A 24,895-nucleotide genomic window follows, 5' to 3' on the forward strand; every position below is an offset into this window, starting at 1 on the left:
CATAACAAATCCATCTCTCTTTCCAGATCCACAAACAAAACTTTAAAAAAAAGAAAAGCTCTTGAACAGATTAGGGTAGAACTATAAAAACAACAAGTAAGTGACTTTCCCATGCAAGGTATACTTGTCAATTACAAAGTCTTTGTCTCCCTAAATCTGGACCAAGTTACAGCATTAATTAGAGAGAAGGAGGCCCACACGTTTTCAACTACAACTCAAAATAGAAATGCAATTCAACTTCAAATGAATCATCTCCCTATACAACCTAGTTGACAGTTGTTTAAAATGGAAGACAACAGTTAACAGAGCAAACTGTCAGATCATGAATAATGATCTGCTTGCTGTGTAAATACTCTTGAACATTGGCACATGGGGCTGCACTCCTCCAAATGAAGGTGATTCCTTTCAGAAGCAAAAGCTATGTATCCCATGATTATCTTATTCTGACTCCAGTTGTTACTATGAGGGAACATCGAGAATAGAAGCCACAAAAATGTTAACTAAAAATTCTTATATGGGACAAACATGAATTTACCCACATCTTTTACAATAGTATGTTCTACTTGCAGAACAACGTGCTGAAAATGTGTATTGTGTGTAATGTTCAATGGTAGCTTTCCACAATAGTATGATCATAATGTATAGTTTTGAAAATTAATTTTTAAATCAAATCTAAAGTGTATTGGGTTGCTGGAAATAATTATATAATTAGTAATTAAGACAACAAATATATAGAGGTAAAGATTAAATCTCTATTGCACTAATACCTTGATCCAAGTCATATGAAAATACAAAGTGTTCAATATTTTAGATAACAGTCCAACAATGTGAAAACTAAGTTCGTTTAATGACTACAAACGAAGAGTATCTATAATAATCATCTTCAACCTAGTGGTTATGTGAAAAAGAAGAGGGGAGAGGGAGAGAGCTTTAAGAGACGCTAACAACATCCCTCAAAGAAAACACTCAGGATATAAAAATTTAGGAGTGCACAGTGCAGAACCACAAATTTAGTTTGTCAGATCTAGCAGACTGGTCCTTAGGACTTGCAGAAGTATGGCAACAGAATACACGGTTGAAACGTCCTCTCTGTGTCATCCTTCTACCAGATGCACTGTGCAGAAGAACCGAACACTTCTTAAAAACACAAGTTCTACCTAAGTGTTTCTTTAAGATGCATACCCACTTGAAGTATAATTTAAGGAAATGCAAATGCTTGTCAAAAAGTTGAGCATCTTTTTTCTTAATGTCTCATGTTTTGTTTTGTTTTGTTTTCCTTGAACCCCATGCTAGGACCTCAAGCATGCTTTCTACCAACAAACTACACCCACAGTCATAAGTAATCTTCATCTCAGCTCAGTTTAATTATAGATTTTGTTAACATGTGTACATAAACCCCTGTGAACTATACAGGTGGCTCCATTTTGGCTTCTGGGCTTAAGAAATAATTAGTCTGAGCAATTCTGAAAACAAAACAAAACAAAACAAAACAAAACAAAACAAAACAAAACAAAACAAAAACAAAAACTCTTTCTAAGAACTGGCACAATTCAAAATTCAAATCTTTGGATACTTCAGGAACTGTCATGGGCCTGATAGAAGCAGATAGGATTTTATATTTAAAAATGAAAGTAAACATGGCTGTCTTACTAATAAAGGTTATTCTGACTGTTTGAAAAGGACAGAAACCTAAGATAGACAACAGAAGTGTCTCCCTTCATTTTGAAAGAAAACATGCATGTGCATCTTTTGCTTTCATCGCTGCAAAATTCTTCTTGTCTTTCTTCCTCCAGTCTCTGGCTCCTTCCAGTTCTGTTTTTAGTTCTAGACCAATGACTTCTTTTAAATACCATTCCAATTGTGTAACATTTTTGCCAAAATACTTATAATTGATTTCCTAAGGTTTCCAGAATAATATCCCAACAATTTCACAGATATATATGGGTCCCCCTTTGTTTCAGGCATCATTCCTGCATCACTGACCATACTAGAATTTATCAGTCCTTGGCCACATTGTTAAATTATATAATCTTAAATATTTTCTCCTAAACTGGTAAGAAAAATATTTTGTCCATTAGCAACCCTGTCTTTTGGGTGGAGAGGATATTGTCACCATAGCAACGACAATAAACTTCCCCTCCACCCTTAAGTGTTTGGTGTGTGGTCAAGAGGCCTTTCCTCTCTGCTTCAAACTCCTCACCACTGTGCGCGACTCCAGGTATTCCGGGATGATGGTGCTGGGGGAAAGTGCTCAATCTTGGGGAAGAATCCTGTGGAGATGTAGAGCTAAACAGTGGCTTCTCAGGCTTCTTCATTGTAGTTGGAGAAGACATATCTGCAAGGAAAAAGGGACACATTCAATCTGCCTGGCCTTCTTCATTTAAGCAAGGAGTGCCATGTCATGATAACACATCACATTTCTCAATACTATTGGATTCTTTCGCCCTCACCAGTTGAGAGAAATCTATACACAAGGTCAAAGACCCAGGCAGGCTAGAGCTGGAAAATGTCTTTTAGAAACATTCTTTGCTAAAGCTAACCTAAAGTGCATAGAATTAGAGGCCTAATTCATGCCAGAAATGCCATCAGTTTCTGGGGATACAACCGTGAACTGGATTGCCTCTCTGCTTCTATAGAGTGAGGGAATGTGAAGAAGTAAAAAGGAATTATAAGATACTGCTGACCACGCCATGAGAAGTATGCATGGTTGCATTCACTCATCCCATAAGTACTTAACACTTCCAAAATATAGAAGATGAGAGGTTGAAACAAAAATGGGGAGAGCACCCATGCATAGGATAAGCAAGCAGAATTAATGCAGGTAAATCAAAGCGACTGCTGAGAAAGCCCGGCTCAACCCAGGCTATTCTGGGGTTGCATCACACAGCATATCTCACCAGGGTATGCACCAGGGTATCCAACAAACACCAATGTAAGGGAGATAACTCAGGAGTTAACATCTTAACTAATGCTGATTTTTATGGAGGCTTATAAATTTATATTAAGGTGCTCTAACAATAACACAACCTATAAAATTTGAATTTTATCATCAAAAATTTTAAATGTGTGCACAGTAGCCATCATAACAATGGACTTCTTGTATTCAGCAGACAGCTTCAGCCATCATCAAGAGTCTCACCTACTCATCTGCTTCCTGAATCACTTTTGAAGTAAATGCATGATCACCTGATTTCACCTCTGAATATTTCTGTGTACAGATTTAGAAGAAGACTGTTAAAAGAAAACCACTACAGCTACAGCACTACATTTTAAAAAAATGACCTGAATTATTTTCTCACAACGTTCTGAAGTAAGAAGAAGTCCGCCCAGTGTTATAGATGTGAGAGAATAGTTGCCATTTGTGTTTTACCATTGGAAAAATTGTCTGAGTTCTGGAAGAGGCATCCAATAAAACTGAGTATGTGCTCTGAGCCTGCTGGCACTTAAGGCAGTACCAGTCTGCAGAAAGGCAGAAGCTATGCTTCTGACTAACGGGTGGCCACTAATCTATTAGACTTCAGGTTTTTAATATAGTTCTCCGAGGGACAAAAAGAAAAGAAAGTGGTTCATGGAGCCACAACAATTGGTAGTCTTGGTAGTCTTGGCGGCTACCAAGGAGTGTAAAAGCAAGGTTTAAAAAATAGAGAGAGAAAGGAAGTTCATTTTGGCTAAGTTATCTCCAAAACAGTAAAGACAATACTGAGATTCCCCCCCAAGAACGATGTGACCTTAAAAGGAATGATTCAATATTGTGTTTGACCTACTCAAAGTACAAATTAGCTACACAAATTGTTAGAAGAGGACGCTCTATTTCATTCCTTATGATAGATAACAAAGTGCATTTTTTTTTGCCGTAAAGTGTTCTAAACTCTTTAAAAAGATGGACTCTTTTAAATGTGTGAGTATTTTGTCTGCATTTATGTAAGTGCTGCATATACGATGTGAACTGTGCAGGTTAGGAGAACAGACTGGATCCCTGAAACTAGAGTTACAGAGGTTAAGGAGTTCTGGAAACCGAATCCAGGGACTCTGCAACACCAGGCAGTGCTATTAAGCTCTCAGCCAGCTATCCAGTCTCCATTTCAAAATTTTAGTGACAGATGGTTTAAAAAAGGCAGTAACTTAATATTGACTCTTATGTTTACCTCTGCCTACAGGTTAAGAGAACTGAAGCTGTATAAGTCAGTTTTCCAAGTCTTCTTAGAGTGGGTGATAAAGTACAGCACATATCATGTAAAGGAAGAGCTCTCTGTGTATTCAGAAGCAGAAGAGAGCCATTCTAGCTACACCACTTGCAAAGAACAAGAAGAGCCCCCAAACTACCACAGCAACCAGACAAACTCAGATGAGTGTCCTTTCATAACGGGACAAGTCAAATATTATTACTATAAAAATTTAAGATTGTGAGTGACTTTGTCATTTTTAACTTAATGAGTTAAAACTTTTCTTGGTCAAAATGGTACCCTTAGCTTTTGTAAGCAGTTGTTAGAAGTCTACACTTTAAGGGAGCCCTCTTGTAGACATGGGCCTAATAATAGCAGTATTTCCATGTGCAGAGCACAGAGGATTACAGAGGAGACATAGCAGAAGCAGAGCAACAGTGGCTATCCACAAGGTGAAAAGGACTACAAGCTATCTCCTGCTTAACAACAAAAATAACTCAGAATAAGAACAAGATTGAGAAGGAGCACCAGGAGAAGCAGAAGCTCTGACATTCCACAAAGCAGGAGAGTGCTAGAGTTTAGTTTCATTTCTTTGACTTCCCATTAAGTTAAATTAATTCTGGGCTCATTAATCAATAAAGAAATAGTGCTATGTGGGATGGAAGCAGCACTATGCTGAACACTCAGAGGCAAAAAGTGAATTTCTCTCAAAGGACAATAATCAGTAGACTCGGGGGAGGCGGGGTAAAAGGCCATTTATGCTGGACCTCAGAGCTGGCTCTCTAGACATTGCATTTTAACTATGTATCAAACCTGCATTGTTTTGGTTTTATTTTGTTTTGAAATTCTGTGGTCTAATAGGCGTTCAACCCAAGAATGATATCATTTCTATTTTTAATGCACTCATATACTATATAAAGAGTGTTCCAGGACTGGAACTATGGGAGAGATGTCTTTCAGTGGCCTTTCTGTCGAGAAAAACAAATGCTGTGCTTTTTGCAACCCACTGTTCCCCAAGAAGGAAGAATAATACATAAAAAGATTAAATTGAAAATTAGTTGAATAACAAAGCTGGGTAATGTATAAATATATAATAAGTTGAATGATAATACATACATAATAAAGGGTAAGTTGAATAATACATAAGATAATGCCACCGAAGAGAAAGAGAGACAGAGGTAGCTGGTGCTTCTGGAAGAAGAGAGCAGAAAGAGCTCACAACTGGTGAGAAAGAAGCAAAAGCCAGGAAGGCCTGACAAGGTAGAAGTCTGATTTAGGAAGACCTCATTTACAAAGGAAATGACTTCACCTTAGAAAACTGTCCCAAACTTTGACCAACTTTCTGTTTATTTTTCCTAGATTATATATTTTTACGTGTGTGTGTGTGTGTATACACATATATATGTGAGTGTATGTATTATGTATGTGTGTATGTATGTATGTAAGCCCTGGCTGGTCTTGAACTCAGAATCCTTCTTCCTCAATCTTTTAAGAGCTTGGACTCCATGCATATACAAGTGTATCTGCCACCAGCCATAGCCCTAGCCTCAGTCATCATTAGGAAGGTTCACAGTGAACTTGGGGGTGGAAGGAATGTGCTGCCTGCCCTCTCTCACTCCCGGTGTGTGACATTTTTGCCACTTATTAAGTTACATTCCTTCTCTCCCATTCTACTCACACAATACCCTGTCCACCTTAACACACTTAGGCAAACCGTAATCCCCCTTGGGGAAAAGTTTGAGGTTTTCAGCCAGCACAATGGCTCAGTAGGCACTGGCATTTATATCACGCCTGATGATCTGAATCTCAACCCCAGAACTCACATAATAGAAGAGAGTTGGCTACTGTAAGCTTTCCTCTGGCTACCATATGCAGGCCAAGGTTTGCACACATACACACAAGCCCAACAAATAAAAAAATTGTAAGAAATTCTGAGGCCTAGATTTCATTAGTAATCTTACACCCAAATCTTATATTACTTGATGACTAATATTTATCTGTTCCATCATATATATATATATATATATATATATATATATATATGTATGTATATACACATACATATATATATACACATACACATACATACACACATATATACACACATATATAAAATATTATATATGATGTATATTTGTGGATATATATGTATATGTAATATACACATATTATATATATTTATGGAATATCATATTACTTAGGAATGAATGTAGTAAAAATATAGGATTCAAAAAAAAACTGGAAGAGGTAAGGCAGGTATCATGTCTAGGTAGCTTGTTTTCGAATCTCTTATGTGTGAGAGAAGCTGTGTGATGGGATATTCACCAGCAGAACACTGAGCAGAATCAACCCAAGATGGCTAGCTTCAAATACACACTCCATTAACTATAATAAGGATGTACTATGTGAGAAACAATTTACTTTCAATAAAAGGTAGAAAATAAAGTTTATAGTGGAACATGGTTTAGCGACAACAAAAGAGTGGTTAAAGAAGCCAAAGAGAGACATCAAAGGCAACCACTGAGCACCCCCAAAATGTGAGGGGGTTCAGCTGTACACAAAGTTCAGGGAGTGAAACAAATCTCCCTGCCCATGTTCTGGGGAAGCTCACAATCCAGCTAAAGGGGGCGGATGGAAAAGACAAATTTAATTAAATAATTATAACCCTGATAATATTAGGTTGTACCAAGGATTTGTCTTAGTGACAAAAGTCTAGGAGGGCTAAGCCTTCAAAAAGAAAGATGCATGTTGAAGGCAATGCTCTTTGCTGTCCACACCTGTGCTTTGATTCATAATTGGACAATTAGCTATGGCTTTAGAGCTAATTATATAGTGAATTATAAAATAAAATGCTTCCAGACCAAAAAACAAAAACAAAAACAAAAGTTTGAGTAAGCCACTGATAGACATTTAAAGATGGACTTAAGCCTATCTTTAAACAAGTATTTTGCAAACCAAGTTATAATTTTTTACTAGCTATACTGTGAGTTCTTGGCACTGTAGCATGCACACATCCTAAGCTCTGATGTGTCATTCACTTCACAGCATCACTTCAAAGAGATAAAGGCTTAAGCAAATAAGGAGTTAGGGCAACTCATCTCCCAACAAGGTAATTTCAGCTACAAAAGGAGCGAGAGCTGCAGCGAGCACAGCGTATGTACGCAGCCCGGCAGCAGCTTGCACAAATGGAGCTCCAGATGTATATCTGTTCAAGTCAGCCCAAGGCAACAATTTTGATCGATTCTAATGTGATAAAATGCTGCAGGGAAAGTGTGCAGAAATGTGTTTACGTCAGCCCTTAATTAAACTGTTGTTCACTTCCAAAGAACCCTAGGAAACACTAATGAGACGTGAGTTTTGGCAATTTCTTCATCAAAGCAAAGACCCCCTTCCTCAGTCTGTAGCAGCCTGTCATCTAAGTTGCTCCCGGGATAAATGTCACATGGCACTCCAATCACTTAGCCACCTGTTAGCAGAACTTCAGTAAAGTCAACTAGTGATCTAGGGCAAGCTTGAACAGCCACCTTTAACACCTGCCTGCCGGGGACACCTGCTCTTCTCTCATGCATTCTGGACGGTATGTTAGCCTCTCCAATATGGTCAAGTACACTAAGGTTTCCAATCCAATTGCTACAGCCTACCTAGAAGACAAACCCTTTCTTTTCTCAGAAAACACCTATTCTTCTTCCGTGTATATATAACATTTCAGATCTGTGGCTGTTTCAAATTAATTATGTAAAAGCACGCGAGAGACCCTACATTTCTGGTAGCTGTTATTTTTAGCTTAACATGACACTAAATTGTAACATAGTAATAGCTGTGCCACTTCTATGGCTTAGAAAAACATATTTCTATGTAACTAACCAAGAAGTAATTGCAGCAAAGTGTTTCAAAAGTTTGATTATTTTACATATTGCTCAGCCTCCTTACTTACTTGTCAGACTCATAAACAAGTTTAACTTTATGCATATGAACTTTATGCATATCAGTCAACATTGTCTGTCTTCTTGTTTGCTGGTATTGAATGCTAATGTATGTTTTATTTCTGGGCTTTAAAAGCTATAATCATGGTTTATAATATCATCTTTGTTTTTTACACTATTAGGTTGTTGAGCATTTTAAGACATCTTTTCCCTCATCTTGCCCCTTTTTCCCCCACACACATATAGACACATACACATAAATGTTTTATATATATGTGTATATATATATATATGTATGATGCAAGCCACAGAAACAAAGCTTCTATGTGAGAACATTGAGCTCAAAGGCCATTTGCTGATGGGAGTTTGACAAGATTATATTACAGCAACCTCTTACTAAGTGGTTAGCCTCTCGGTGTTCTCCATTTCTCCTTATACCTTGGACTTTTATAAGTTTTAGACTTTTATACATTTTTTAAAATAAAAAAAGTTATGGTTTACACCACTCGGGTGAACACTGAAAACCTCTTCAGAGACCAAACTCATTTTTGGATGAAGGCATAGGTGGTCAACACATCCATTACTTCATTGAAGCTGTCAAGTAACACACAACACTAAAAGTGAAAGATGAGCTATCCTCAACAATGGGGCACTTCTGCTTTCCATTAAAATGCTGAGTGGAAGCTGAAAGACAATATAAAAAAGATGAACTATGTGCATAAAATAATAATGTTATTTAGACTAGATGAGATAATAAATGAGAGGCCCCGAATCAAGTGTGTGGGATGGTTTCTGGAGCTGGAATCTGGTATTTTTACTTCAGGCCACAAATCCACAGTCGACTTTGAGACAAGGAAATGGCTTGGGCTCTGTGCCCAGAGGAAAGGTGAAGGCAGAGAACATGGTTTGCCAACTAAATGCTGAGACAGACCACAGTTTCTCCTCCTGTGATTTTTGCCTTGGGGAAGATAAAGTTGAGGAGAGAAACGTCTACCTGTTATTTACAGTGCCATAAACGTTATGTAAAACCTCACAGTCAGCAAAGCTAGGCTGAAGCAGCCTGATGATTATTTCAGACTCGTTCCAGAGCTCAGATGTATTTATTTCAGTTGCTTTCCCTGTGATGACTGACAGATATTTTCTTTCACAGGGTTCACCTACTGATCAAATAGTGCAGGCAGGAAACTTGCCCTCCAGGATAAGGAAAAAAATGGGGAAGAGAGGAAGAAAGGGAGAGAAAACAGGGAGGAGGGGAGAGAAAGAAGGATGCGTGAACACAGTAGGCTATGTCTTTACTTAAAAGCTTGGCACAATCCCAATGTGCTTTTCCACTTTCCCCATTTCTTTCACAGTAAAATGGAGCTACACAACCTCACAGGAAGAAGAGATGTGTTATAATACCCAATAGCTTAAATGATTTTTTAAAACGGTGCAGGGATACAGTCAAACACCAGAGAGACTGCTTCAGAAATACATTTCACAGAAAAGAAGTCAAAACTGTTCACAGAGCAATCTTTAGCTTTCTCTGCAATGGGAGAACTAGTTATGCACTGGAGGTATAGGTGGGAATTGATCAAAACCTTTCTGGATTCTCTGTCAATCTGCCCAAAAGGCTTAGAAGCAGACATAAAACTAAACCCAGTATTTTTCAGTAATATGTATCTATTTTACAATAAGATGTACCTATTCCTTTAAGCTTTATTGAGCTTCTACTTGGTGACTTGCTATGCTGCTACAGTTTGCTAAGGCTCAGGGACAGTGAAGAGAGAGAGAAAGGAGTGGGCTTAAAGGAGCTACAAGGATGTACACGCAGTGGGGTTCATTGCGGTGATGGTGAGAACTCAGGAATCACCTGCAAATTCAGCAGCAAGCAGAAACCCAAACATCTGATAACAACGTATATCTCAACGGGCATAAGGGCACACAGGCTAATCCTATCACTTAGGAGGTAGATTTGAGAGTTCAAGTTCATCCTCAGTTACATAGTAAGCCCCAGAACAGCCCAGGTTCCTAGAGACCCTATCTCAAGATGAGAAACACCAAGGCAACAAACCAACATTACACACACACACACACACACACACACACACACACACACACACACACACAGAGCAGCAGACACTGAAGGATACGGTAAGCTGCCAATATATTACAAGTGAAAGCATGTAACAAAACTTAACAGAATAAAATTGCGTTTCATATGGGCTCGTCGGTACAAAACCATGACTCAAGTTAAAACATATAGAAAAGGCAGTTAAAACTACATAGGCGCCCCACTTGTACTGTTCTGTCAAATATTAGTGAGAGTCAATCCGGATTTTATTCCTGTGTGATGCAATCAGAGGCAACTGTTTTTATGATTTGCATTTTATATTTTGCCTTCCCAAATTTCTCCTAAAAGGTTATTACTTCCATCAGAAGTACTAGAAATATTCATACAAAAATATTAGAAAAAAACTTTTAGAAAAATATTTTACAAAAAAAAATTAGAAATATGATTGTAGCTCCACAGAGTATCGTAAATAACACTAAGCTGACAACAATGGATCTTGTGTCTAATGTCACACCATGGGAAGGAAAGGCCTGATTTTGCAAAGTTCCAAGGTGGAGCCCTAAACGGAACACTGAAAAATTAAGTTAAAGACAAGAGGTCTCTAAAACACAGTAAAGCGATTATGTGAAAGCGATTCTAAGGATCCTTGTAGATGTAAGAGTTCACAATCATGTGGTAAATGTAGGGTAAGTACCATCTACACACTCCAGGTTAACAGAATCCTCTGAACCCTATGATGAGACGTATGAACTGAATCCCACTGCAGTCGCTTGATGGGAATGCCAGGTGATTCAGAGAATCTGCCATGCTCAGAATCTAGTCTGTGAGGCAGCCCTGCATCTATTCACCAGCACCGATGAGTCTCACACTCCAAAACTAACTGGCAGGAAAATGGCAGGCTGCATCATGGAGGTAAGATGTCAACTGAAATCTGAATTTTCAACTTTGAAAACTGAAATCAGTTTTTCTTAAGGGGGAAAGCATGGTAGGCTCTGTGTTAAATAAAGGCATTCCTGCTTTAAGTACTGAGCTATTCAGTCCTAATCACACTTGAGCACAGTACTTATTGTATTCTTCAGCAACTTGAAACCATTTGTGATGGTTGAAGACTCTTGTATATTTTAACCCAAGCACAGGGCAGTAGCATGTCACTACAAGCCTGTACTTTACCGTGTCTCCATTTTCAAAAGGTATCTAGGTTACACCTATATCCAATGCAAAGCTAAAACTGAAATTGCTTTGAAACTCAAAAATACCTTCCTGAGACTGCTTTTTAAATAAATAAATAAATAAATAAATAAATAAATAAATAAATAAAGTTCCTGAATACTAAAGAACAGTGTCACGAGAATGAATACCAGAAAAATGAAATTGCTTTTTAAAAACACTTCAAACTGCTTTTTGTCTATTGCCAATTTAACAGACAATTATAAAGGATCTTGAGTAATGTCGGTAAATATAATTTGGAAGCAAGGCGGGCGGGGGGAGGGGGGAGGAGCACCACCAAACAAGTATGCGGGATGCTAAGCTCACTCTCTTCCCTGTTTAAGCATCAGCACAGCTAAATAAAGGGCTGCGATTCCGCAGTCTCTGGGGGGCATTCTAGCCATGGGGTCTCGTTAGTGTTAAGCCTCTGAGAGCCATGGACTATAAAATAAAATCAATACTGTAACCTTAACTGTAAAAGTCAGAAAGATGCTGGAAGTGTTCTAATTTAACAAGATTACAGATGACTTTTCGGAGGTGGACATTTGGGAAACAGCCACGCATTGAGGAACACTTATATTGCAAGACCCCCAGCATCCCGTAGCTATGGACACTGTTGTCTTCCACACTGAGAGTTAGGGCAATTTAATTGATGTGCTAATTTAGTAGATTTACAGGAAATCCTCCAAGTCCTAGAACTGACCTGGACCTTTATTTTCAAATAAAATCTGAGAAAGCAAACTGATTGCTTGGGGAAAAATATGATTCGATATGGCTTAGCAAGTAGAAAACAGAATAATGAAAATGTTAAAGTCGTCTGTTCAGTGCTCAATGATTGTCGCACATAGATTCTCTTTCTTAGAGTGAAAACGTAGTCATAGCTAACAAAGGTAGTGATGTTTAAATATATATTTCCGCCCCCCCAATAAATGTAAATGAAGAAAATAAAACCATTCTGTCAATGAAATTACTGGGATGGCATATTTATTATCCTAATGGTTTTAGAAATCACGTGAAATTGATCAGTAACAAAACCTCTATTTAGTAATGGACCAATTACATTTTCGAGATAATGTCAATGAAACAGAATATTGTCACAGGATAATGGTCCCCTATTGCTAGGCCTCCAGTCACTTAGAGAAAATAAATGTTGCTGTCTGGCTGAGTCACTTGTTTTCAAAGTAGGAGACACTGATCCCATAACAAGGTTCCGTATAATAACTCAATCTCTATCAATCACTGCTTGTAGCAGAATGGAACAGGACAGGACCTGTATTTGTGAGATCTGGGCATTCCTGAAGTATAAGACAAAACATCCAGTGTCTCCAAGCACATAAACAATACAATTATTATGTTATTCAGTGAGTGTATTTAAAGTAAACTTTTAAAAGCTAACTTAAGCAATGGAAGCTTTTGGATCTTTAAAATATCTACATTAATGAAAGCTGAAAAACTCAAAGACAGGTCAAGTGTCCTTTCTGTGAGATGCCTGAGGTCAGACGCTTGGGATTTCAGAGTTTGGAATATTGGCATACATATAATAGAACATCTTAGAATGCAATGCAAGTCTAAGCATAATCCATTTATGCATATACACCTTATACACATACCCTGGAGGCAGCTTTATATAATATTTTGTGTGTGTGTGTGTGTGTGTTTGTGTTTAGACTAGAACCCAAAACATGAAGTCAGGTGTGGAAGTTTCCACAATGACATCATGAAGTTATTTCTAGAAGCATTTCAGATTTTCAAATACCAGACCACTGACACTGGCAAACTCTCAGACTACAACTGATTTAAAATCCAAAACACTGAACACAAAGAAACTCTCATCAAAGTTTCTTTTTCTATAAGTAGGAAAAACTCCAACCATTATGACCATGGTTAATAATAAATGTTTAAGCCATAGGGTGGAATTTTTAATAAGATTTTTGCATTTAATATTTACTTATTTCTTTAGAGAGTGGATGCGAGCCTGCAGAGGTCAGAGGACAGTTGGCAGGAGCTGGTTCTCGCCTTCTACTCTCTGGAACCTTTGGGGAAACTCAGGCCTTCCAGCTGTGTGGCATGGGCCTTTATCTGATGAACCATCTTGCTGGACTAGAGGTGGGGATTTTCTAAAGGCATTTAAAGCTATTTTAAACTCAGCATCTAACAGGTATTAAGTGCTCAATAAATGATAGCCCCAAATAAAAACAGAAGCTTGCCTTTCTTAGGTATGCATACTTTAAATGTACGCGCTCTCTTTAATTACTGAAAGAAGGAGGGGGTATCTGGTAAAGGACAAACAGGTACTTGAAAATAAAACATTTAGCAGGCAAGTTGAAATTTTTACTCAAAAGGAGAACCTTTAGTGTATCATGGTGTCTTAACCTCAGAGCGCATCTGAGTTAAACTAATAATGGTATCATGTGTTTTAAAAAACCTGTTAAGAAACTCTTAGAAGTATGTATAAGCAAACAGCATGATGTACTTAGCATATTCTTTAATTGCCAGAAAATATAAAATGCAAGCCTGGCAGAGCATTGTCAGTTTACACAGGGTAGCCGACCCTTCAGTTTTGTAGCCAGTCACCCCTGCACCCCAGATTCCTCACATTTACTCCTCAAAACCACTTCACTTGTGATACTTTCAGGCCAAAGTATCTAATCCCAGCCCTCATAATTTGGTTTTAGACACGTGTATTTATGTATCTTATATAACAATTGTGTTTTGAGAATTCTTTCAGAACCCTGAGAAATGCACAGATTCATTTCCATTCTCTTGTCTTATTCTGTAAGGCCTAACAGGATCATCGATGAAGCTCTCCAGGAAAACTCTCTTCCTGAGGAGACTTGTGAGGGAAAGGCTGAGTCTCTTCCCCCTGAGCAAGGCCTATCACCTGGAGAGAAACCGGCCCTGTCCAGTTCTCTTGAATAATGCACAAGGGTTGCAGCACCTTGTGATCTGTCTAGAAAACCAAGTTCTCACTGTGTGGGTTATTGCTAGTCCAGTTACTCTGACTTTCCAAACTTCAACTGTAAATCAACACGGAAACCAAGTTAAAGCACAGTTGGGCTATGCCGCAGAGCTCTGCGGATACCCCAGGACTCAGCGTCTTTGGGGCTCCTACTTGCCAATTTTCATCTGTTTCATTGCGTTATCAAACAGCTGTTATTATTTGGAACTAATTATGTATTAGGGTTTTTTTTTTTTCCTGCAAAATTGGTGCTTTTAAATCATTAAGTTTCCAGAGTATGAAACCAGAGCTCAACTTTTCCGTATTAGCCAGTATGGGCCCTTGGAACACTCGCACAAACTTGCCCCACCCAACATGCCGGTCTCCATTCAAGCACATGAAAGGCGGACAGATATCTGTTAATTAGCAGGCAACAAGAGGAACTCTTAACGAGAGCCTTCAGGAACAATTTACTGTTCTCCTTTCTGTTTGGAAGATGGTCATGTGATTTTCTTTTCTTTTCATTTTTTTCCACCCTCAGCAGTGTAGATGATGGAAATAATCCACACATGGTGGGGGTCTCTGAGGTTGGCTTTCTGATACCAAAGTGGCATGGAGTGAGGTGGGGGGAGAAGGCACTCAGCTACAAATCCTGACTTCTGATACTGTCTCAGGAAGTTGAAGGAAGATTTAAAACTGGGCTTATACATTAAATTCTAATCCGCTCCTATGCACATTTATCCCATCAAAGGATGTTAGCTCCGTTTTTATTTTTCACGTTAAAAGAAATTGATACTTGAAGATTTGCTATTTGATTGCGGTGATGCCAACTCCAAGAACATAACAGAACTGGTGGTCAGTGGGTCCCCAGAGGCAGCTGGTAAGTTTTGCCTGCCAGGTCACCCCCTGCCTTCTCCAGGACTGCTTTTAACGTTAATGACTCTAGGGGAACAGCTACCCAGCCAAGCATGAAAGCTGTGGGCTCACTCAGCTCCCAAGCCCACAGAAACCTTGAGATTCCAGCCCTCATCAAACAGAAAGTCTGCGTTCTGGCACTTGCCCAAAGTTTGGACTTAATGCTCCCTCTAACTCCTCCCTATTGTGGGGGAGGGAGGCTTCTGAATTCACACACATAATAAGCATGCTAATCAAGTCAGCAGCCTCTCCCGGAAAGTAACAGCACACAACAGTATATTTAATATTCTACATATTCAGTCAGCAAAGAAAAAAGTTTGAGTTGAGTTAAACCAGAGCTTTCCAAACTTAGTAGACCACTCGTATCTAGCATGTCTAGGAACACTTCCCGAACTCACATTAAGTGGTACTGGTCTTGAATCTGTTTCTCTCACATGGTACCTCACTCCAGGTACCCTTACTTATTTCTTCATTAACTCAAGAGACAACGTTCATCTCTAGCTCCCACTTTTCCTGCGGGTCCTTTGCTTGAATTCATTTGTTGAGGGCTCCCACTATCCCCCAGAGAGCGTTAGACAGTACAAACTGAAGGTTAGCACAGGAGAGACTATTTCACTGAGGAAAATATTCGCAAAGTTAATGGCATGAACGTACAAATATACAGAACTTCAGAAAGATGTGCTGCAGAGAGTTCTTTATAGAACAGGATGTGCGTGCGTGCGTGCGTGCGTGCGTGCGTGCGTGCGCGCCTGCGTGTGTATTGCTGGGAATGGAACCCAAGATCTTCGTACATGCTCAGCCGGTACTCTGTCTACCATGGAGCTGCATTGTCTGCTGTTGAATATTTTTAAAAACTTAGTAACTGTATTTCCGCTGTAACCGGAACATGATGTCTATGTGGTCTCAAGAGTTAAATTTAAAATTCTAACTAATGACAGTCTACAACTTGGGACAACTTTTCTAAGGTGCTACCTTATTGATTTTATGTAAAGATTTATAGCTCACGGTGCTTCAAAAGTGAGTTTCAAAGCATAAAGATAGTCCCTTGTCACTCACTTTACTTATTTTTGATAAAGCCCCTTTTTATAAATAACAATTATTTTTCTGTTCAGCAGGACCAGAGCTTAATAATATTCTAACTTAATAATATTTGTGTGCCCAATATCTATAAAAATCCTTGTCATATGATAAGAATCTGATAAATGTTAAATGAGCCAAATTATCTCAATCCTAAAATTTAACTGCACGAAAAGTCCTTTTAAGTTTCCATTTTATCTAAAATTACAAATTGGCTTATTATTTATCAGATTGAGAAGCCATTATATATTCCATTCAGAAATTTTCAACTCTGTATTACAAGTGTATTATTGTATCATTTTACACTCAGGCTTAGATAAAGCCATGGCTGGTTGAACAGGAGGGACAAATGATTCTGATGCGTTATGATGTGAAGGTTTCAAGTAACCAAGCATGAAGCCTAACACTTGGGAGACAGAGACAGTGTCTCAAGAAAAAAAAATTCAAATGTCCAAGTAAATAATCAGTCTGTTAAATTACTGGGCATTAGAATACAACCAGATGTCATGTCATGAAAGTAAGCGGAAGTAGAAGAAAAACCATGAGGTGCATCACTCTTCATCTTGTGTTAAAACGATTGCTCCAGTCCTTTCCAGGGAAGTCAGCTAGTTCCTCAGTAGACTCAGGGAGGTGTAACTAAATGTAGACAAGTTATCAAGAGAACTTTTTGTGGATAAATGTTGGAATCAAAGACATGTCCAACCTCCATATTTCATGAGTGTAATCATTAAGATCTGAAGGATTAAAAAAAGTATCCAAAAGAAATACTTAAGTCTGAGGCCACAGATCAGGGGTAGATTGGTTGGAAAATAGGCACTGGGACTGGGCAGCATCTTCACCTTGCTCTGCCCCCACCCCCCAAACAAAGAAAAATGAAATTTCAGATCTAAGTATTCATAGTAGAGACTAAGCAAAGAGAACATTCTAGACCTTAAGAAAAGAATACAATGGTTACTCTATGTTCCTCATGCCCATTATTACTTTCATTGGGGAGGGGGGATACAAGACAGTGTTTACCTGTGTAGACATTGGCTGTCCTAGAACTCACAATGATCTTCCTGCCTCTGCCTCCCAAGTGCTGGGATTAAAGGCATGTGCCACCTCCACTAAGCACTGACACTGACAAGTTCAATTTCTATCACTAGCAATGAGAAGAAACTTAACCAAATTATATAGTCCTCTATCAAATATTTAACTGAATACTATTTAGTTTAAAAATAATCATGCCCACCTTTGCAAAGTTATACACTATGATTGCAATATAAGAGTGTATTTAATCTGAAAAAAAAAACTTGTATACTGAATTATTTAAAACTATGAAAGCTAGATTTGGTATGACTGTTTTGTATAAATTCTTAAAAAAAAAAAACAAATTCAAAACCTGGTTACATGGCATCATTTATTTCTACCTTGGAATAAAAAACTATAGCATATTGCCCATAATTTCATCATTTTTATTCTTCTATTTCGAAATTCAGCTTCGGTAGAGCTGGCCAGAAGATATTTTAATTGACAGTTAATAATCATCTATTGAGGCAGATATCCAGGGAAGAGTAATGAATTTTTAGCATCCCTGCCAATTATAAACAGAAGCCTAGGATGATGAACCAGAGAGTGTTACTGTGTACCAAAGAGGGCTTTGTGTGGAAAACAACTGTAAGGTACTGCCAGGAAGCTGCACTGGAAGTGGTACTCACTCACCAGTGCCTTAGACCACGCCTTCCCAAATGACAAGGACGCCTCAAGAATGGCATGAGGATGGACAAGAACAATCTCGGGCATTTTATTCTGCAAACTTAAAAACTGGATTTGCTTCTGAGAACAAGATCACCTCCTCCTCGGTCTTAGCAAGTTGTGAAGATGGTGCTGGACCTCCCTGGGCTTTTCAATGTAGTTGAAGTCTTCTTCCCACAATGGCTTATTGTGCATATTACAAAGTCCTCAGGGTCTTCAAATTTCAAGTGACAGGTGTTTTAAGCAACACACAGAGAATAGAACCTTCCTCCTTCCTCTTATTATAATTTGCTTTTACAGCCTTCTCTGATAGTGTTAGTCATCTTGACAATAGGAAATCATCAAGACAATGCAATGATTTTACAAAGCGAAAGAATGACAGTCTCCCTTCTACTTTTCAAAACTGTTTTATAATATGACGGGAGATTGGCTTTCCTGAAGAGCTGGAAGGGAAATCAGTTCTTACAAAGTAGAAATCTGTTCTCACGGAGTGACACTCTACAATAAAGAACACCTATATTTAAGCAACACACTCATCCGTAAGCTCTCAGTGTTGTTATTACTACTACCAATAGGATCTGCTCCGGAATAATTTTCTGATAGAGGAAATACATCTCTGTTTAGAGTAAAGTGACAATGTTTGTAAAGCAAGGAACAAAGCATGAAGATGTGTGGGTTTTATTTTTATGTTCACTTCTATAGTTCTGTTATTTCCTGCCTTCACTTATGAAACTTGGTTCATTATCCAAGGACTCGTTTATCTGACTAATATTGACTGTGGGGACCATGCATCACTCTTGTCTTTGGTGCTAATGACAACCACAGTCAAAACAGTTACCTTAATAATATGGATATATCTAAACAATTTCTCCAATAAATAAATACAAAATGACCTATTATGAACACAACGATGGAGCAATATCAGCTGCCAAGGCACAAAAGTGGGAAGGACTAATTTATGATGAAAACCATTGGTAGATCAGGGGCTGTTAAGGATATCAAGAGATTTGCCAGATGAAGAGGTAGGAAAGGCCACTTCTTGGCCACTGCATTCCCAAACCCAAACAAAGTCATAAGCCCAGATGGCAGTGGGAACGAAAGCAATACTGTGAACCTGTGGTCAAATGAGGGACTGGTGATTTTCTCCCGAGAACACTGGGGGTGGGGGGGGTGTTACTGATGGAGAGGGAGCAGAAAGGTCAAATAATGCCTCCTGATCAAGTGTGCTTACTGCCTGAAGAATGGATTGGGGAAGTGTTGCAAAGCCCAAACTGGCCAGCTGATTTTCCAACCCTTCGGTAAAAGGAGCTTGCCATATCCCTCACTTTCTTTCCCATCAGCAGTACCAACCTCCATTCTGCCATTGCTTCCCCACCTCAGTGCCTCACCCTGCTTCCATCTGTTCCATGTAACTTTCCCCTGTCTTTACTAGTTAAATTCTTTAAATGTGGGGCTGGAGAGACAGGTCAGCAGTAAAGGGCACTTGCACTCTCAAAGCACTCAGCAATATCTGTAACTCGAGTTCCAGGGGATCTGATGGCCTCTCTGGTCCCCATAGGTGCCCAAAGTGCACCCAGGTTGTACACACACATACATGCAGTCTAAGCACTCAAACATATAACATAAAGATAAGTAAATCTTTTTAAAATATCAACATGCGAAAGGTAATCCAACTGTTAGTCTAGATCACCATGAAGGTTTCATCCTTGTTAAAGTCACTCAGCATGAAATTCTGAGGAGCAATAGGAAATCCTAGTAAGGACATGGCATTGGCTATAAATGCTATGCTCCAGGGTCAGCTGTCTGTTAACATTTCTCTGCATATAGCTTCTCAAGCTCACAGACAAAAAAATAAAATAAAAAATTCCTACACTCTGGGCTGAAAACCATCAGGGCAAAACACATTCCTTTTACATCTTTAAACACATAATTTGATTTTTTAAAATGTACAAATACATTTTATGATGCTTCTATAAAAATTTATTTACACATATGTACAGACGAACCAACATAAGCTGTAATTAGCTTATTTGTCTATTCCCACACCTTTAATACCTTCTTATTGTATAGAAAGGCATGAATGTGTATTATTAAATAACACAGGAGATCCAACACATTTCAAGAATAAAGACCAAGTTGGATCCCAGAAAGCTAAACCATACTTATATAAAATTATGCTCCTCCTCCTAGAACTGAGTCATAGGTCTACCTAGGAAGCAAGTGGATTAACTTAGACTCAGTCTCTTAAATTATATTTTGATCTGTTATCTGTGCGCCACCTACTTCCAGAATAAACTACAGTCTCCTGTAAGTGAGAATTCTACCTGCCAACTGCCTAAAATTTGCTCTTCCAAACAGACTCACAGAGAAAATGATGGGAGCTCACAGAATCTGAATTTGCCACTCTGTCAAGACTCTACTGTCCAGTGTTAATGGACCCAAGTCAGCTGAATACATACTTGTAGGCCCTGAGAGACCATTTTTGTATGAACATAAAAGTATAATAAAATGGGATTTTTGTAACTTTGAGAACATGTGACCACTCTGGTAAAATTATCTTTAAAAAGGTTAATGAAATTAGTTCAGGGTTAGTCCATACTGGTTCCCCAGGAATGGTGACTAAGTGCAACATGAAATAAGCAGTGCTATAGACTCCAGTGCTCCTTGGAAGTGTCTCTGTACCCACCTTGATCTCGTTCATGCCATGTTCGACTTCCAGCAGCTGGTGAATTTGGAGAGGGGTAAAAGTCTCCTGTAGGACTTGGCTCCATATTTTCATCTATAGATATAGTTTTGGGTCTTTTGCTGTTAAAATATAATAACGATGACATTAATGGCATTTCTGGGAAGATTGTAGCATTTATTTTTAAAATGAAAAATAACTTCCATAAATCCAAGTTAAAGAATTAATTTGAAAGAATGGTGGGTATTCCAGACATCCATGGGAATAGTGAACATTTGCAATAGTATATATTCTGTATCTTTTGTTTGCACCACCTATCCATCTGCCTACTTAACAAAACTGTTTGCTAGAGTTATATCTATTCAAATCTTTTTTCAGAGAAACTTACTCACTGAAAGTGAATTCTCAAGTGTGTCTTTTCTGCTAATGTACAAATTTTGCTAAGATGCACTGACTTATCTTATGTTTTTGATATCAATACTGTTCACTGCACAACACAGCCACACACAGTGCCAAACTTTGTTGTTAGTTTGGAGATAAGGGCACTGGAGCTGGGCAATGAAAAGCTTCAGGAATCCCACGTTTGGCCTGCCATTTATTAGCTCCAGTAGCAGGTACCTCAACCTGGCTAAGCTCAGTTAATCACCTGTAAGGTGGAAATAATAAAACCCAGTTTAAAGAGTTTGGTTGAGAAGATGAAGTGAGCTAATACCTATAAAGCTCTCAGCTAAATGGCTTGCAGTTGAAGAAGATACTTATTAAATATTAATTATTAGTGCTGACCTTGTAATTAATAACATGACAACCGGTTCTAGAAGTTTACTAGTTATAAGTAAGTATACCATGATCTTCCTTAAAGAGACTGGGTTACCGGTCCTTTATTCTTAAGATCAACCATGAAAAATGATTACTGACAAGTCAAGTGGTATACTTCAAGGAAATTCCATTATACTTGAATGGAATAACATAACTTTATTATGAAGAAAAGTGGATATCTACTGCAAAGACTAAAAGCTATGGTGATAGTTTGGGACACTTTACTTTGGTGTGCTCCAACCAACACCCCAGTGAACAGCTAATGATTGACTCTTCAATGAATACTCCTCTTCATGAAAAGAATTCTTCCTGGTACCTGTGTTCATATGCAACAAAATACCTCCTGGATTCACTTCATGCACTGTTAATAACTGTAATTCCACCAAGGTTGTTTGGAACTGTAGATTATCTTTTAAAATGCATGTATGCAAAGCCCCCATTTTTAACAAACAGGGGCTGGGGGGGGCAAATATGGAGAAATTCAGTGAGTTTACCCAGGAAAAGTGAACAGAAGTAGTCACCCCAGGAGGAAGGAAGGTCTCCCAGCCACAGCACTCATGCGAGTCCTTGAAGCCTGTTCCCATCTCAGTCTCTTGTGGATGCACTGGGTTAATTGTTGGCTAAGAATCCCTGAGTACTGACACGATTGAGCATGACAATTACTTCCCATGACAAAGCTTACTAGAAATGATATCATTTCTTCAGTCTCTATCAAAGTATCCAAATTTAGAGACTGGGGCATGTTTTTTTAAATTCTCCTTTTAATGTAATTCTCTTCCACCATGAGTCGGCAGAAGTAGACAAAGAAAGGGGGAGCAATTATTTCCACAAGGAACAACAAAGAAACATCTTTAGGCTAAGCTTATTTAGGGTGGGCTTATTTGGAAGGACCCAGGATCTGATACTGAGTGGCCATGGGGAAAGACCTGTGCTGACAACATATGGATCCACGGGAGGAAATGTAAAAATCCTCATTCACATTTTAAATTTAAAAAGATCAAAACGCTTTTAGGACTTCAACATATCAGAGATAACTTTAGTGATAATAAACCCAATTATCTTGATATACAATCTAATTACATGAAAATATAGTTGGATTATAAATGTTATAAAATTGGCCTTACTTTATAAACACATAAATATGGATATTTCCACAGAGGCAATTAACTTTCATTACTGAAAAAGTCTAGAAAAATACTTTTCCAGATTGTCTTTTATTTTTAAAAATTAGCATAATGCACGCTTTTTAGGGGAGGAAATTTGTGTATATCCTTGCGCTAGTCTGTGGATATACTGAATGCTCCAGAAATGGACTTTATACGTGGAAGATAAAACCCAAAAAGGAAAAATAAAAAGACCTCTATATCTCTATATTTATCTTGAATCAAAGTTACAGTGTGCCAGAGTCAGTAAACCCCTTGTGAGCAGAGCACTAAAAGCCAGGGACCCTCACTCTTTAGTGTCGTCCCCAGCACAGGCTGGCTAACTCGGTTTCAGAGTGGCTGGTGCTTTCCTTGGTACCAGGAGAGTTAACTGATCTAGTCAGAGAATCATCTCAATTAATTAAATACTGCAGTCTCAAATCAGGCTTTCGTTTTAAGGCTAGGGGAATGACATCTTTTACATGTTTCATGATCCCAGGTACAGACATGTAATTACGGTAAAAGTCATCTGGATGGGCTGGCTATCGATGAGGGTCACTGCAGCAACATCACTTGGACATTTTTTTTAATTAGTTATTTTATTAATTTACATTTGAAATGTTGTCCCCCTTCCCAGCTCCCCCTCTGGAACCCCTCCCCCTTCCCCTTTGCCACTATGAGGGTATCACACTTTTTAAGGTTTGTTTTTTTTTAATTTGTGTGTATGTATGCTTTGCCCATATGTGTACCATGTGCGTGCCTGGTGTTCATGGAAGTCAGAGAATGACACTGTATTCCCTGGAACTGGAGTTTCAGTATGGTTGTGAGTCACCGTATGGATGCTGAGGACAGAACCCAAGTCTTCTATAAGAGCAACAAGTGAACTTCACCTCATGGCCATCTTTACAATTCCCAGTATCGCTTTAAAAGTTGCCAAAAGATTAACTAGTGGGATCATATGTCATGCCATAAGACAAAAAACTTCATACTTCATTCACCAACCCCCCCACCCCCAATAAAAGACTTTAAAAGGTGACAGCAGTTACATCTGATGCAAGAATATCAAAACAAGTGATTCTGGCAAAATTTTGAAGCATGTGTGTTGCCAGCAGAATACCTAGTTGGCTTCTTTACTTTACTTGTCTGTCTGACTGCACAAAGGGGGGAGAGCACACACAACATCTTTGTCATTACCTGCTCGGTGGAGAAGACAGCGACCTCTGCAGGTTCACACCAGAGTTCATGTCATGATAGTATGGTTGGCTGGGAATTTCTCCGATTGGGAAGTTGACTCCAGTTCCCTGGGTTATGGGTGCTGAGGAATAATTAGTTTTAAAGAAAGGTTGTAAGTGATACTAATTGTTACCTCTATTCAAATATAAAATCCCTATTTTTTTTTCATGGCTCAGGGCAAGAGCTCTCTTTACCTTAAGATTTGACACCCCCTGAATGCTGCAGATAAGACCCAGAAACCTCAAGTCAAGTCTGAGCATTCCAGACACTCACTCTAGGTCCCTGGATACGGCTTTCCCTGGTCACAATCACCCAGTCTTCTTCATTCACTCCCCCATATGATTGGTCACTATATCTGTTACTCCCCAGTCTGTAGATGTAGGCAGGGCAGAACAAATAAATTTTCCTTATTACTTAGCACCAAATGAGTGGCTTGCACTGAACTACATCATTGTTATCTAAATAAATATATAAGACTTTGACAAATAAAGCTTGTTATCTTATGAGAGTTTTAACATCAACCCTAAAATGAATTTAAAAACATGATGGTTAGCAATGTCTGGTGGCATACACTTGTAATGCCAGCTCTAGGGAGTTTGAGGCAGAAGAATCGAGAAGTCAAGGCCAGACTGGACTATATTTAGCAAGGCTGAGACCAGTCTGATGTACAGAGTAAGACCACGTCTCAAACAAGACAAAATAAACAAACATAAGATCACAGTGTGTATAATTTGATTTAAGAAAACCTTGAATTGTGGCACAGATAAGTAAAGTTTATGAGTATGAAATAAAAGCCAAGGTGTTTTACAAATACACATGCAGGCAGGTTTTATAAAGGAATGTTCACTGCACCTTCACTCCATATGTTAGGGTCTCGGGATAAAAAGAGACTCTCAGTCCAAACCCCCTGTCGCTTATACAGAGTGGACCTCACTTTCCAAACAACAAAAGGAAAAGGGAAAGGGAAAGGGAAGGGGAAGGGGAAGGGGAAGGGGAAAGAGAAAGAGAAAGA

General features: G+C 38.6%; 1 protein-coding gene across 9 annotated transcripts in view; it reads right to left on the bottom strand.

Annotated features, from left to right (window-relative positions):
- Nfib (nuclear factor I B) overlaps positions 1-24,895 on the bottom strand; it is a 215,732-nt gene that overhangs the window by 38,041 nt on the left and 152,796 nt on the right. For all 9 annotated transcript variants that reach the window (XM_029476293.1, XM_021160527.2, XM_029476292.1 and 6 more), the window contains 3 exons: positions 23,845-23,965; positions 20,696-20,814; positions 2,201-2,335 (listed from right to left, as the gene is read on the bottom strand). In XM_029476293.1, the coding sequence (XP_029332153.1) occupies positions 2,201-2,335; positions 20,696-20,814; positions 23,845-23,965 (375 nt within the window). The remainder of the gene's footprint in view (positions 1-2,200; positions 2,336-20,695; positions 20,815-23,844; positions 23,966-24,895) is intronic.

This window comes from Mus caroli, chromosome 4 (assembly GCF_900094665.2).
Source record: "Mus caroli chromosome 4, CAROLI_EIJ_v1.1, whole genome shotgun sequence".
In the NCBI taxonomy this organism is placed as follows: Eukaryota; Metazoa; Chordata; class Mammalia; order Rodentia; family Muridae; genus Mus; species Mus caroli.